Raw genomic sequence first — 15,614 nt, 5'->3', positions numbered from 1 at the left:
CCCATGGAGTCCACCACGAGACTCGCACCAGCTACGGAGGACGACAGCTTCGACTCCAACTTTGACTACCTGGGAGCACTAGGCATGCTCATGTATATCGCGACCGGAACCAGGCCGGATTTGGCATTTGCACTCGGCCAGTGTGTAGATTCGTTGCGAACTCGACTGTGAAGCATGTGGCATCGCTCAAGCGCGTCTTACGATATTTTGTGGGCACTCAGGCGCACGGTATTATGTATAAGAAGGGATATAGGGCCCGTACGGAGCTGACCCCTAGCATATTCTGTGATTGTGATCGGGTAAGTGACCCCGAGACCAGGAAGAGCACGAACGGGTTCGTCTTAATGCTGGTGAGTGTAGCGGTGACATGGATGTCCAAGCGTCAGTCAATTGTGGCTTAATCCACGGCTGAGGCTGAGTATGTGGCTGCATGTGAAGCTGCTATGGAAGCGAAAGTGCAGTTCAATATATTGTCTGAGATAATCCCGTCTATGCACGAGCGACCGGTCATTGGTATCGACAATAGTGCGGCACACGTGATGGCTACCAGCCCGACTTATTCGCGGCGCACGCGTCCCATCGAGCTGCGTTGACACTTTGTGCGTGACCAGGTGCGGCGTGGTCTGACTAAGCTCGCGAAGTTTAAGTGAGAAGACAACCCGGCCGATGCGCTCACCAAGCCACTCGACAAGGTTCGACTAGCCAAGCTGTGTAGTATGATGGGGTTTATGAACCAGCCGCATGAGAATCGAAGCTGAGTGCTTCGAGGAAGGCATGTTGGAAAACAGATCCGGATACGAACATCCAGAAGGCTTTTGGCGGAATAAGTGGCGTACGGGGTCGCGGGGGTTTCTCTGGGCCTCGGGGGGGTCTCGGTCCAGGTGCATATTCTAGGAGCTAGGTACAGGGAGAATGCCTTGGTTCTAATACATCAGTTGCTCTTTCACCATCCACATTCCAACCGGGTTCACTTCTGTATTCCGTGTGAGTGCAGTCCGTTAATCTGTCAGCTTGCTTCGATGTAAACGCGCTTGTATGCAGGTTAGCATTCTTTACTTAGTTTGCTTTTCACTTTTGTATACATGCCTCTACGCATTTGAGAGGACCTTGCAGAAAACGGAATTGTCCAGAATTGGGAGCAGTGGATCAGTGCTCGAACGGCAACGCGGCAACGAGCGCTCGCATCTTCCAAACGCCATTTGCCAAACATGCAATTTCGTGATATTATGCCTTATAGTTCATTCATCTACATTTTCTGTCCTTTGAGCCCATTTAAACCATACTTCTTCTGCCTTTAATACTTTTATTTCTCGAAATACTTCGTTGCGATCTACTGGTGAGGAATCTCAGCACGAAGTAGCTCCTCAGTGCGACGTCCAGCGTGTGCAATTATAGCAGGCTCTTTTAGTGACAATATACAGCTTGAACCAACGAAAAACGTGCCATTCTCGGTTCCAATCCTATTCGAGCATAGGAAATGGCAGTTAGATTTAACATACTCGCCTTTTTGTAGCGAATGTATAACCGGAAAAAGACGTTGGGCCCAGTAGGAAATTGTTGAGTACGGCTCTATATCATGGTTTTCAAAGTCGTTCCAGGCACATGCGAATAGCACCAGGTCGCTCTTGTTTTCCACGACATGTGTTCCAAATTCGTACGCGGAGAAAGGAGCTTTGAAGTCGTTTGGGTTAATATCCATGCATATACCAAAGGAAATGGTCTTGCCAAGCCACGGACAGTCCCATGTGTAAAAGCTTTTACCCGCCGTTGCCCATGATTTGTCGGTCTCATACAGAAACGTCTTACGCGGGTTGCACACGAGCTCGCCGTCAGGGCTTACAACCAACATGGAGTTATATAGCAGCTCTCCTTCTTTCTCCACATACCCGCAAGTTACTATGCACTGCAGCCGTCGCGCTTGTTGCCGACACCAGTTGAAGGTTTGTCCTTTACCTGCCACCTCGGCCACTTGGGTCACATCAGCTTTGGATTTGAAAACGTAACCCGTAAACGCCATCTTCGCAACATCAACTTGTAGTCAGGATTACTTATGAATAGAGTTGTACTAATGTTACCTCTGGAAGCATTAAAATGTCAATTTTGTCTTCTCTACACAGCGATGCCACCATTTGATTCACATACTGCAATAGTAAAGCGTCAGTTTTTTTCATTTCATAGATCGTGAAGTAATTGACAAGTTCGCCCGACATCCAAATTACGCTTCACCTGTCCAAGCTGTGGATCTGCAATGCCGTGAAGTATTTCAAACCATCAGCTTTTGATTAATTGCCGCATAGCTCGACCAACACCACCAACGCACCATATTGTACTATCGCAACTTGCATTTTAACTACAGACGAATGTAATAATATTCTTGCATTAAATGGATACATTTAGTTTATCATAATTTTTTACGAAGGATAAATGTGTTATGCTAATCCTAGACTTTTCCTTGCCACTTGTCCTGCAAACCTCTTATTAGTTTGGGCATCTGCATTCTCAAAGCTGTCACTCTCTGAGGTGTTGCATAATCTCTCAGATACATCACTTCTATCTCGCCTTTATGTTGAAGACTTATGAACTCAGCTGCAATTAGAACGTATACACCACAGTCATAGCTGTTTTGCTGCTGCGGAGCGTCTTGTACTTCCTGGACTCGAGTAAAATCTTTCAATTCGTCGCTCCTTCCGGCTGCTTGCAGTATTGATTTAAAAGAATTCGCTACGCGCTGTGCCGCAGTTTTGTTATGGCCCGAACTCGAGTCAAAGTGTTGAAAATCTCCATTGCGGTAGACAAGAAGCGACCAATGGCTACTTTTTCCACCCAATGTAACATTGTCTGTAACTGGAATCAGGCAGATTCGTTTACTTTTCAAGTCAAGACCGTCTGCCAACTCCTTGTATTCGTCCTCATCCTTGCACTGGTGCAGCAAACATGACACTACTGCCGGATCCATCAGTAGCATGTCATGTGGAACCACCGTCTGAGTCAAGTACTGCAAGTAGAAGTTGATGGCATTGTCATTAAGCCACTGAGAACCTGTGAACAGCGCTACATCCGACTCGTACAGTTGTACGTCGTGGTACTTGAGCACTTGCTTTGCCATGACGTGAAAATTTATGAAATACGCAACTTACACACCTAAACAACATTATTTGCACCAATCGAATGGATGTTATAGGATCTTGTTGTCCAATTTCAGAATCATGGCGTCGTCGCTCTTCCCACAATTTGGCAACGTGTTTGCGCCGAGCTCCGCCGGCAGGGTGGGTACATTGTACATCGGGTTAAAAATCTCTTCTTCTTGTGTTTACACCTTTTTGCGTTTCAGAATGAATTGGTGTCATTTAATGCTGGCAAAATGACAGCCAAACCCACTGCTAACGGCAAGTTCGTCGTGACGCCACAGTTGGAGAAAGGAAAAGTGTGTCTTTCGCGCGGGGATGATCAACTACTACACTTTCAATGGGTGGATCGCCAGACGGGTGCAAGTCCTGAAGATTTCATCATCTTTCCAGACGATGCGCATTTTGCCAAGGTGGAAACGGGCCGCCCCGACGACCGTGTTTATATCTTGCAGTACAAGAACTCGTCCCGTCGATTTTTCTTTTGGATGCAGGTTCGTTAATTCTTTGTTTCCAGCCTCGTGAGCAAACCTGATTTTTCATGTATTTTCTTGTTCCGATTCCTATCGTAGAACAAGGACGCGTCGCGTGATCAAGAGCTTGTTAAGAAGGTGAACGACTGCATGAATAATGCTCAGGCAGCTACCAGCAATGAAGGTGGCCGCGGATCTGGTAACAACGTGCAACTGGACCACAACGCCATTATGCAAATGCTGGGTGCCATGGGAGCTGGTGATGGCCGTGCTGGCGTCGGGGGCAGTGGCCAAGCTGTGCAAATGTCCGAATTGCAGAACATTTTGCAAAACATGGGGCTACCTGCAGGTGCTCAGTCAGTAGCCTCGTCACCCGCAACATCCGCTGTTTCATCGTCCCAAGCGTCACAGAACGGAGGTGGCAGCTCGGCAGCTGCAACCACTGCGTCGACGCAGCATGAACATGATGTCGCAAGCATGGAAGTAGATGAAATGGATGAAGACGAGTTACTGCGTCTAGCAATCGAGGAAAGTATGCGCGATGGAGGCAGTACGAACGCCAGTGGAGGCAACGCTGGAGCAGGTGATTCGGAGAGTGATAACAGACCGGCGGACCGTGACGGAAATCGTGGCAACGGCAGCAGCGGCGGCAATATGGACACGTCATCTTGAAGTTTTGAAAAGAGAGCAAAACCAGAGACTTGAACCTGTGTGGGTAGGTAGCATGTAATTTACCTACAAAAGTACTATATTCTCTTTATTTAGCGTGCCACTGCTTCCTATCCACGTGAGTAGCGCAATCTTTCCTCTTTCCAAACAAAACTGTAATTCTAGATGTCTCATATGGTTTTGCACTGTAGGTTTTCTGATCACGGTCGTGTCGAGTCTGTATGATTAACAGTTTAAGCATTTTATTGATTTTATTCCTTCCAGATCCTGCAAATTCGTCCGCTACACACTCGACATCTTCCACACCTGCGCCTTATGCTGCTACTGCGGCACCCACATCAACGAATCATGGAGCGGGAACTCTTACGACTGCTGATCTCCAGCGAGCTATGTCTTCTTTCCAGCAATTTGCGGTTGGGTGTTCATGGCTTTGTGAAGTTTTGAATTCTAAAAAAATGGCTGGTGTTTGCTCCTTTTAGCAACGAAAAGTGGTGTCAATGACTAAGCTTCTCAGTGCTGACAATTTAAGCATGGTTCTAGATGATGCAGATTGCGTTCGAGCACTTCTTCCGCACTTGCCTGAAGGCTCTCAGACTCCTGATGAGCTTCGTGCTACAGTATGCCGACGAAATATTTCATCAATTTTTCAACACGATATTAACTCGTAACATTGAACAATTTTTGCGCTTATAGCTGCGATCACCCCAGTTTCGTCAAAGCATTGGATCCCTTGCTAGTGCTTTGCAGACAGGCAGCTTCAACACTGTTATGGCTAGTTTTGGATTGAATTGTTCAGCAGGTGCTGACAAGCTCGCAGCAGGCGACGGTTGGTTCCAATAAGAACATACGTTACCAAATGAACTGATTGTTTCTTAAATACGATACATGTCTATCTATCAGGTGTTGGTGTTCTCTTGGCTGCGATCCAAGCGTGGGCAGATCTACGAGATGCCTCCATCAAAACACCCGTTGACCGAAGCAATACTAGTGAACAGAGATGATTCACCGTAATAGCCCAAACAGTAAACCGTCTCGGTCAACCACCAAATATTACATTTACAATATACACTTTGGATAAGGGTGTCCTTGAAATTTAAAGTCTTCACCCGTACGGGCTTTGAGTTCTATAGCAAGTTTTTCCGTTTGCAATGTTACAACACCAAAAAACTCCTGAATCTGCATTCCAAACGGGGTCAGTTGGTAGACACGATTTTTAACAGGTAAGATGATATTCTTACCCAGACAGCGAAGTTAGACGAAGTTTTGAAATCAACATAAGACATTGCAGTTTCGTGATGTGTAGCATTCGAATTCATTCCAGACGTGCATGACGGCCACGGTAGCGCGGAAACCAGCGCAATTTCAGCTTGTGAAAGCCATTCGCTCGGCCGCAACTCGCCACACTCTTCGTATTTCAGCAATGCAAGCTTCATACGTTGACGAATATCAAACATTGAAACGACGCGCTCCCAGAGTTCCAGCGCCGATATGAAGGCGTCAGCATCTTGCAGCGTTGATAGCCGCTCCAGCATACTCAATTTATCGGAAAAAGGAAGCTGCACCAATCGCCAGATACTTTCTATTCGAGCCTGGAAAGTTAAAGCTTGACTTGTCGAAACGTTCCTCACAGAGATATTGCGACTTGCTTGACGTGATAAAGTCGGTGACTTGTTGCTCTTGACTTTAGATTTGATAAACTTGCCGATGTTTCGTTCCCTAAGCGACAACCTAACTGTACCGCGAGCTGAAATGTCACTGTCACAACTTTCGACGCCTTTCAAATTATTTTCACCGTCAATCAACCCATTATCCTCTTCCTCTTCTAATCGAGAGTCACCTTGGTCGCATGCTTCTTCATTATTACAAGTTTTTTTCGTCTTCCTTAAAATGATGTCAACTACATTATCCGGGACTGCGGCTGGCGGTTGACGCCAGACCCATGTCTCTTTCGCATCTCGTCTATTAGCAATTCGAGCTTCTGAGTGGCGGCCAATGCTTTTAAAATGTCGATGTAAGGATGGGGCACCAATAAGTGACCTCCTTCGTTGCCCATGCATGATATTTTCCGACATTACTTTGTGCTTTGGCGTCGTAAGACGTACGCGGGGTCCACAATGCACTTGCGTTTGTGAATTAATTGTGCCTTCATCAAAAGGAACACGTGATACTACTGCTGACGCAGATCTGCAAAGGGTGATATTGCAATCTGCAGCTTCTGGCGAAAAGGTACGATTTTTATCCGACGAAGCAAGCGCACAATTCAAAACAGGTGCTGTCGAACTGCTTGAAGCCAGTAGATTGGTCGGTGATTCCAGTGGAAACGTCAGATGACGCGCTCGAACTGAAGGATCTTTAAATCGTACCGCTGCTGCGCGTGTTCGACTTTTGATAGCAAGCAAGCGCTTTCGGATATGATTCTGAAGATCTGCATACTCTTCTCCATTTCGTTTTTGTTTGTTGTCACTATCTTCACCAAATTCAAACAAAGCACCGCCAGCCTCACCCACGCCAACAGAATCAGCATTCTTTCTCCATTTAGCTTGCTGGCTATGGAGACGTTGTCGAAAATTTGTAGATATGCCCACACTAGGGCTATTGGAGCGAAAATGGTCAAATATATCTGAACGCTGACGTTCACTGCAATGACGAGTAAATTCTATTGCCCGCGTGCCAACCGCTCGAATATTTAAAGAGCGCCGGGCCCACTCATCTGCTGAATTTACTACTCGGAAAAAGTCCATAGCAGCTTCGGCACTATTTTCGTTCCAAGCATCAGATCCTTTGTGCGATTTTATCTCTCCGGCCGCCAAGATATGTTGTACATGTACCACATGCGAGTTCCAGTCATTGGAGTTCGTGATGATAGAAGGGATATTTCCCTTTTGTGTCATAAAGTGAGAAGCAGATGCTGCTGATGCAAGTCCATTACAGCGCATGAGCGTTTGCGTCACGGTCGATATCTGATCATCATCGATACTTGCTTTTTTAGGCTGACGAAAATGCGACAAAGACGACGTTAAATTACTTTTGCAAGTATCTTTCGCAGAGAGCTTATAGACACGAGTTGGCTTCCGTTTCTTTAAATCTGTGGCTGACGTCGCAGCAAGATTTCCTAGCTGAAGCTGACTGGCAGTCTGCGAGGTATCTGCTTGAACCATCGGCCTGATTGTCATCGCTGATGCTGGTAAGTTAAGCGCCTCGCGCATGGCTTCGTCTCGAAGTTTATCAAGTCTGAAGTGGCGCTGTAAATCTACGAGGCAAAGCGTTTGAGCACGCTGAATGTTGGCTGATGGATCAAAAATTCCGTTCGCATCCAATGTCATCGTGGTTCTGGCAAATTTTGCCTCGACTTCACTGGCTATCTGTCGAAGTTTTGTATACATGACTGACATCAGCCGTTCGCGTTCTTCCACCGACAAGCTTTGCAGGCTTTGATCAGTTGGCTTCCCTAAAGCTGTAACTATAATTCCTTTTGCATTCGCACGAGCTTCAAAGTCTCGCATTTTGTGACTGAGAATGACGTCAGGTAAGTGCATTTTAACTTTTGCTCCAGCGTTCGCATTTAAAAAACGTGTCGCTTGTGATCTCTCATCAAGATTCGCGCTTACGTTGGTCACTGCTGCTGTAGCAGTCCCTAAAATAGCCCGGTCGTGAATATCGTCAGCAAAACTCACAACGCCATCTTTGGCGGCGTTAGCTCGACGTTGAGCACGTATGATTCGATCTCTTAACCTAGAAGGTAGATGAATTGGCTCCAGCGATTGCGAAGCACGCGTGTCAATCGGAAGAAGCTTAGATTGGATTGCTGTTGATCGATTGTAACACATGCGATTTCCACAAGACGAAAATAGGCGGTTTTCTGAAATTAGTAATGAACAACGATGAAGCGCGCCCACTTAACGATCACTCTATTTTCTTCTAAGTACTGCAAGTCTCTCCTCTCGTTTTTCATATCAGCGTACATCATTTCCATATCATAATTGTGCTGCGTTAATCTATTGACGTAAAAAAATGGATCTTGGGATAAAAATGAGATGAAATTCAAGGATATAGCTCAATCATGATCGTTGCAGCGAAAGTGATGGGACTTCGAGAGAAGTTGCGTGGTCACGTAATGGAAGTTACCACTCACTGAAACTTCATGAGTGCCCAATACCAGAAACATGCTGATGAGGTGGCACGGACAAATAAATGCCGTTGTTTAGCACAAGCTTCTCGTTGTGATTGTGAGCATGGTGACAACTATGAATATGATCGAGATCATAGCTGTGGTCATAATTGTGGCCATGGTCAGCGCTGCATCCAGTCATCATCAGTCCTTCATGACCTATTGTACTAATCAACTTAGGTTTTGAAATCTGAACAGAAAGAAACTCGTCGAGACGTGCATGACGCCGAAAGATGTATTGCGTCTGTAGTAATATTTGCTGTTCATCTGCCGAGACAGCAACCTCAAGATGCAACGTCGCAACATGCATATTTCCTGCGTGATGCCAGATATTCCACTGTGCAATTCGCTCTACCCCAGGAATCGATGACTGGACTTCCTGTAAAGCTGCATTTACGCTACCTTGTATCTCACGTGGAGCTCCTTGCAGCAACTGTCGAGCCGTATCACGAATTAATGGAAGCGTACTGGTCAAAATGAGCAGTGAGATGAGTGCAGAAGATGCTGAGTCAGCAACGTGCCACTCATACAAATGAATAAGGATTGACGAGATGATGACACCCACACTGCCCAGCGTATCTGCCAATATGTGGAGGTAGACGCCATACATATTGGAGTTTTTGCGAGTCTGACAATCATCGAAGGCAATTTCACCGTGAGCTTGATGATGACTAACACCATGACTATGTCCATGTCCACTGCCATAGCTCTTATTATTGCTTTCATGGCTGTGGCTATGGCCATGTACATGTTCATGAAAAAAAAAGAGCCCGACAAGATTTACTAGCAATCCAGCGGTTGAAGTTAGGAGCAAATGATCCGTTGTGACCTCTGGTGGATTCGTAAAGCGCGATGCCGCTTCAGTGATGAGATGGAACGACACCACGAGCAGCAGCAACGAGTTTAAAAAACCTGAAAGAACCTCTACGCGTCCGTATCCGTACGTAAACGTTGGATCAGGTGGCAATTGTCCGATATACGAGGCCACTAGACCAATTACAAGGGCACCGTTATCAAAGAGCATGTGCCCGGCATCACCCATCAGTCCCAATGAGTTCGTATACAAACCAACTCCAAACTCTATAAACATGAAGGCGACATTGATCGACAAAAAAATGAGCATCTGACGCGAGGCACGTTTTGCCCAAAGCACGGCGAGCACTTGCGATGCACTCAAAATCAGTCCGCCATTCTCAGACCTACATGCGGAGCTTCTTCGGTATGTATCAAGATCCCCTTCTTGTCGAGACAAAGTGCCAAGACGTTGCCAGGTTCGCAACATAACATAAACGATCAAGGAACAAGATACAGCAAGTAACGAGGCGCGGAGCCAGCCGAAGTTCAAAAATGCGATGACAATAGCCAGCAATATACCCGTTATTGTAAACATTAGCTGTGCCTTCTCTTGATCCCGTGTTGACAGCAACGCAAATTGCCTTCTAAGTGAAGTTGAGGCAAAGTGACTTACAGCGGCAGCTACTAAGTAAATTGTCCATGTGGACGAGCTCATGACGCCTTCGTCAGCGCTCGCTCGATCGTTGGCAGTATATCGGGCATAGTTCAAATCAGCAGGCGTCACGAACGCCAGCAGAGCAGCGAGTATCGTGGCTCCAGCAATGGAAACTAGCGACACGTCACCGTCTGCTTGAAGCATCAATGAATGAGCGGCCAAATGTAGTCCTACTGATGCTCCAATCAGGAGTATCGTATGCAAGAAAGCCCCATATTTGTCTGCATTGACCCCTGCTACCAGCACATATCCTAGCAGCAGAAGTAACGAGCTATTTCTGTCTCCAACGCCATACCATCGCTTGATGTGTAGCAATAGCACATCCGCATGTTGCAATAGAAATGCGAAGAGCAATCCAAAGTGGCAAAGAGCTTGGACTGCCACATAAAGACTTGCTAGTCGGTGCGCGGCGCTTAAAGTCAGACGCTGTGAATCAAATTTAAAGCTTTTCGAGCCGCGATAAATGACAGCGTGTATCATGAGCTGCAAAAGCAAGAGCTGGGCTAACACCGAAAATGTACGCGTCGTGTACAGGAGCAGAGACTGAAGCAGACCTAGTCGCAGTAGCGAGCAGGCAGCCCCAGCGACTAAAGCCACGGGACTGTTGTGAAAGCCGCTGCCATCGGCTATTAAGTCCATTGTGACGCGTGGATTCGTAGTGCGTGGTCAGTACTCAAACAGAGGCTATTTTAGCCAAACAAAAAGATCATCAAAGTTATTTGTTTCAACCTAATCATGCATCGGTTGTAATGGATCTCTCGAGATAATTAGTTGCCCAACAAGCTGCCGCGCTCTGGTATTATCCTATAGTCATGTAGCTTTCATTCCTTGTGGGTCCATCTCAATTAACTTAATGTCGCTTTTTCCTCCTCCTTACCACCAATCGTAGCTTCCTCTACAATTAAACCGCGACGACTGGGTTCTTCTGACGTATCTGTAGTAAGTGGTTGCTGAAGCACCACTATCGTAAATTTAAGGTGCTGGGCGATGATCATCTCGTGCATCTTAGTGCGCAGTCGTAGCCACTCGATTTCGTTTTCGTTTGAATCAGGGAAGAGTTTGTGGATGTGTTTTTTAGAGCGACCGTATAGACTGAGGACATGGTATGCATGCATTGTTGCCTCTTTGTACGCAAGGTTCTCGTACTTGACTACAATACCATCATTGTTCATAAGAATATACGATGAGAATCCAGGCTTGCTCTTTAGTTGTTTTATCACTTCTTCAACCTCGTTTAGAGCCGCCGCCATATCTTCGCTTTTAATATTGCCCTCTGCCTTGAACCGACGCCTAAAACTACCAGTTTGTATACATAAAGACATGGCGCAGAGCTCCGGCTCGTATTATAATGACTATATGCGCAGCAATGCCATGCTCAAGCATTGCGGCGAACAAAATGCAAAAAAACTATTGACGGATCGCAATGCATATATCTCGTTTCTTGAGGTGCAACTAGAGCGAGTGTCGGCTGCGTGTTTGACCTCGCAAACATTCGAAAAACGCCTTGCAGAGATCGAGAGTGCCCACAGTGCTACCGACCAGAAGGTCGGATTGCTCTCCAAGGTATTTGAACATAACCAGAATTATGTCGGGCAGATATCGCAGCAGACACGAAGTGAGATTGCAGGATACACAGCCAAATTCGACTGCTCGATTAATAAACTTTCGGCCGAGTTAGAGCGGCAGTTTCCGCGGGTTGACACACTGGACGAACAATTTCGGCAATGCCAAAAGTATTTGCTGCGCTTGGTAGAAACGAACGATTTATCTCTGAATGATGTCAAAGAGCAAACCCAGCAAGAGGTTGAGAAGTTGAAAGCGCAAGTAGTTGCTTTCGGTGCTCGAATCGAAGAAATTCACTCAAGTTGTATAACGAGACAGCGAAAAGTCGAGGAAGTGACAGACGCGGCATTCCATAAGCTTGACAAGGTGCGTTGCATATCTATCGTCTTCTGACATCAGGATGACAACAAATAATGATGCCGCTCTGGTGCTGTAGGAGCTGGAAACAATCCACTCATATGTGTCAGAAAATAGTTTCGAGCTGGAGAGAAAAGTGATCCAACTGGTAAATGCCAGGGCTTTAGTTTTGCAATCGAGAAATGTATCGATAAACTGTTGATTTTTTATGCATCAATCTGGTGAATAAGGCGAATGCATTCTTACGGGTCGAAGCATCAGAGACCGCAGACTTTTACAAAACACAAACTGTTGAGTTTCAGCGGCAACTTGACCAGCTACAAAACAAACTGGAGCACGGACACATTAAGATGAAGAACGTGCTAAATAAGTGTCTCGACAGTCAGCACCTTCTAAGTGACACCATGGTAGCACTCCGATCCGAGGTTGATGACATCAAGAATGGTGATGCTGCTGCTTTCCCCGTGGGCACCACAACAATGCCAATTTCGGTCGAAGACTTACTCAATCGACAAAGCAAACTGAAGTGTGCGTTGAAGGTGCTACAAGTTTGTGCTCTTGAAGCTCAGCAGACGTGCGAAGACCGCAGTAAGAAACTCAGTGATAGAATGGCAGCTGCTGAAGATTTGTTTGATATTCGAGCAGACGATTTGGTTTGGACAATTCTACAAATTTACCCCACATAACATCCTGCATAATATTTGCATTTTCTAGAGGAACAATATGCTTGCTGCCCTTAACACTATCGGAGACAGGCTTAACCAAGATGCATGCAAGACGGCAAGGACCACGGAAAGTATTTTTCTATTTTTGTTGACTAGCAGCACTAATAGCGTATCAAGCAGCTCCAAACAGCACAGAAGGAAGTTGGTTTCGAGATCGGAACGAAATCCTTAGATACTATCGGGAGGCGTTTGGGTGCATTGGAAAAAAGTGTTTCGACACTCAAGGTCTGAATTTTGGTATCGCGTAAAGTAAATGCATTTAAAGTTTTTGCATTTATATTGCCATAGCAATGTCCAGCATTCTTGGACGCTTTGGGTCAAGCAAGAGTCATTCAAGATCAGCTTTCGCATGAATATGTAGATAGCGTCGGTGAATCGCAAACTGATAATTGCCCTCGCGGACAGGAAGAGCTTCAACAGGCATACGACTTTTACATTTATCTATCTGCGAAAAACTCATAACTCACATGCATGCTCACATGGTGTGGCGCAGCGACTAATTGGATGCAGTGGCGAAAAACAGTACCAATCAAAACGATTGCACCAGCAAGATCAGCCTAGTAAAGAGCAGCGACCTATGATTGCTGAGGGTACATCATCACATTTGTCCATTGCATCTCCCAATTTCCCATCTGGTATTGCAATTGAGGAAGCTTCACGAAGAGGTCACTCCTTGAAGCAAAAGGTGATAGATTTTTTAAGATTATATTCACGAAACATTTTCAGATGTCTACTTATGATCACTAGAGAATCGGTAAACGAAGTTTAAAGATGGCACAAGCAGCTTCGGCATCGAATCTTATTCAGCAAGCAAGACATCAGCGTGATCATCGATAAATCATCGTCTCGATCAAAATTGGCATTTTGCAATACTTTGCTAGTTCTGCATATAATCACTATTGTTTTAAATGTTGACATATAGTATGACGAGTTAAAGGTGTCACACGCATCCTTCGTGCAGTGTCGATGTGAAAGCATCACAAACTCAAATCGACCTTCTATCTTATCGATATTAAGCATACGTGGGTCAGTGTTCTAATCGAGATTTTGCCCCATTTCGATATGTTTGAGTGTATAGCTTGGGTGTATACAGTGCATGCATTCTATAAATCTCTGGCCTCCTGGCCCCAAGTGGCGATGGAAAGTGTGAATATTGGATATCGAAGTCTGTCTTTAACAATCGTGATAAATTTTTCTGCAGTTAACATCCCGATGAAGGATAATAGCATTTCACGTGATATCCAAAATCGACAAAAAAATAGCCGTCTGTTGGATAAAAGTAATTCTATTTATCACTCATATAAATTTTCCTAATGACATAGAGACTTATCCTACCTTGTCGATCAATTTGTTTACACTGCAACATATCCGCGCTAAAAGCCAAAAAATCTGTCATTGCTTCGTCATCCCCTCTAGCTTCATGTGCTAGATAGGTCGTCGTCTTACAATTGCTGAACTTACAAATACTGTTCGCAAGGTTCCTCCAGCTCTCTCGGCCATAGATGGGGTTTATGCAATCTGACACAAGGATGTAGTCGAAACAGTTGTGAGGCAGCGCCTGTTCAGAACCCCAGATATATTCAGCTACATGTAGACGCTCTCGCTCGTTCTCAGACTTTACATTAGCCTGAATGTTGCGCTTCAGTAGCTCTAGCGCTTGCGCCTGATCCGTAAGCAAAACATTAGCCCCCAGCGAAGCCGCCACGAGGCCAACAAGGCCACATCCACTGCCCAGCTCCAGTACCGATTTTCCGGCGCAGACATTAAAATTGGCAACTAACGTTGACGCAAAGACAGTAAGGCGCTCTGCCAGGAACCGACTAGCTTCCCAAACGCGCGAGGACGTCCACGCATCCTCAAAAATCGGAGCTAGCTCAGCACTGCATAATGTTTCTGAGATTGAATAGGTTCGTCCGCCGATTGTCACCTGCTGAATCATGACACCAGTATTTTACTCTCAAAAGAGTGCAGATGTGGTATTTATAATGTGCGCTTAAAAAGGTCATTTAAAAAATTGGACTACTCCAAACCAAGATTGATAGCACATTTTATTAAAGATAAATCTATCAAATGCGCTGTGTGTGCGCCACATTTGATAGATTCATACTATAGACTTGGATGAAGGTATCCCCTCCGATCTTACTATATACAGAGGCCCATCAAGCATGTTTGTTCACCTGTAAGATGACACATCCTCACAGACTATCATCTCAGTCGACCGATTGACCTAGTGCAACAAGGTTGCCCTATTACCTTGCACAGAGGAAGCTTTGACTGGTTAAGTCCACGTCAACAAAGCAAACCAGATTCAGCAAATAATGATGTACTTAATATTAGATATCACTCCTATAGAAGTCTTATCATCTATTATAATAAAGCCCAGATTAATGCATTGTGTGACACATCCTATCCTATTTAAAGCTCGACCAATTTGTAGACATTGTGCTTGACCGGTATTCAGTCACAGTAGCGGGGCTGCCGTAGGTTAGCGCTTTGAGGAGGCGTAAGTTAGGTCACCGACCTCTCGTTCTATACTCAGAACAAGTACAAGTTTAGCGGATCGCAATCCGCTTTCTCCAAGAGTAATTATAGCCTTAACCCAGGGCTAATTAACTCTTCAGTTTGCACCAAAAACTGACTTTATTTATTTCTATCTGCGGCAAAGCCTCCTAATTTTAATTGTATAGATTTTCTCAGAAATATAAAGTAAAATATAAATAACTACTGGCTACCCAGCCACGTACCGTATTCTTATTTGGGTGTGGTCACACCATGCCCATCTCGTGTGACACACACCCCTGTTCCAGGGTACGTCTAACCCCGTCACACCCTCCCCTATTAAGATTGAGAACGTTTGCAGTTCCAATCGATTATTGCCTCAACGAGGCTTGCGTGTCCGCTAGACACTGCAACTTGGTTTGTTGGAACAAACCGACTTTCTTGCTCAATGAGCCCTGTGTCAACGACACTGAAATCACCAAGCCTCGCTGGTTCTGCCCGTGCACACGGGCAGAGCCCAACTTT

The 15,614-nt window shown here is 45.5% G+C and overlaps 7 protein-coding genes across 7 annotated transcripts; 2 read left to right on the top strand and 5 right to left on the bottom strand.

The window, feature by feature from the left end:
- Positions 1-1,330: 1,330 nt before the first annotated feature.
- Positions 1,331-3,106, bottom strand: PHALS_02447 (ubiquitin1-specific protease; the record flags this gene model as incomplete). The annotated part of the gene is made up of 5 exons (XM_024719912.1): positions 1,331-2,017; positions 2,076-2,141; positions 2,209-2,243; positions 2,321-2,350; positions 2,473-3,106. 5 exons carry the CDS (start codon positions 3,104-3,106, stop codon positions 1,331-1,333), a joined length of 1,452 nt encoding a protein of 483 aa, XP_024572726.1.
- A 100-nt stretch (positions 3,107-3,206) lies between these two features.
- Positions 3,207-5,268, top strand: PHALS_02446 (proteasomal ubiquitin receptor adrm1-like protein; the record flags this gene model as incomplete). The annotated part of the gene is made up of 7 exons (XM_024719901.1): positions 3,207-3,266; positions 3,332-3,619; positions 3,698-4,181; positions 4,532-4,680; positions 4,747-4,884; positions 4,961-5,093; positions 5,168-5,268. The coding sequence occupies 7 exons, from the start codon at positions 3,207-3,209 to the stop codon at positions 5,266-5,268; spliced, it is 1,353 nt and encodes a 450-aa protein (XP_024572725.1).
- Positions 5,269-5,323: 55 nt separating this feature from the next.
- On the bottom strand, positions 5,324-8,094 carry PHALS_02445 (uncharacterized protein; the record flags this gene model as incomplete). The annotated part of the gene is made up of 3 exons (XM_024719890.1): positions 5,324-5,443; positions 5,506-6,041; positions 6,105-8,094. The coding sequence occupies 3 exons, from the start codon at positions 8,092-8,094 to the stop codon at positions 5,324-5,326; spliced, it is 2,646 nt and encodes an 881-aa protein (XP_024572724.1).
- A 312-nt stretch (positions 8,095-8,406) lies between these two features.
- Positions 8,407-9,045, bottom strand: PHALS_02444 (zinc transporter 5-like; the record flags this gene model as incomplete). The annotated part of the gene is made up of 1 exon (XM_024719878.1): positions 8,407-9,045. One exon carries the CDS (start codon positions 9,043-9,045, stop codon positions 8,407-8,409), a length of 639 nt encoding a protein of 212 aa, XP_024572723.1.
- Positions 9,046-10,790: 1,745 nt separating this feature from the next.
- Positions 10,791-11,195, bottom strand: PHALS_02443 (Dynein-associated protein Roadblock; the record flags this gene model as incomplete). Its single annotated transcript, XM_024719867.1, has 1 exon — positions 10,791-11,195. One exon carries the CDS (start codon positions 11,193-11,195, stop codon positions 10,791-10,793), a length of 405 nt encoding a protein of 134 aa, XP_024572722.1.
- A 70-nt stretch (positions 11,196-11,265) lies between these two features.
- Positions 11,266-13,427, top strand: PHALS_02442 (uncharacterized protein; the record flags this gene model as incomplete). The annotated part of the gene is made up of 8 exons (XM_024719856.1): positions 11,266-11,874; positions 11,945-12,013; positions 12,096-12,518; positions 12,580-12,661; positions 12,721-12,815; positions 12,879-13,010; positions 13,084-13,275; positions 13,338-13,427. 8 exons carry the CDS (start codon positions 11,266-11,268, stop codon positions 13,425-13,427), a joined length of 1,692 nt encoding a protein of 563 aa, XP_024572721.1.
- Positions 13,428-13,791: 364 nt separating this feature from the next.
- PHALS_02441 (Putative N2,N2-dimethylguanosine tRNA methyltransferase) lies at positions 13,792-14,529 on the bottom strand (the record flags this gene model as incomplete). Its single annotated transcript, XM_024719845.1, has 2 exons — positions 13,792-13,856; positions 13,926-14,529. The coding sequence occupies 2 exons, from the start codon at positions 14,527-14,529 to the stop codon at positions 13,792-13,794; spliced, it is 669 nt and encodes a 222-aa protein (XP_024572720.1).
- Positions 14,530-15,614: the final 1,085 nt, after the last annotated feature.

This window comes from Plasmopara halstedii (genome assembly GCF_900000015.1).
Source record: "Plasmopara halstedii genome assembly, contig: Scaffold_194, whole genome shotgun sequence".
Classification (NCBI taxonomy): domain Eukaryota; phylum Oomycota; class Peronosporomycetes; order Peronosporales; family Peronosporaceae; genus Plasmopara; species Plasmopara halstedii.
Note: the sequence above shows the minus strand (reverse complement) of the source record. Positions and strands in the feature narration are given on the sequence as shown.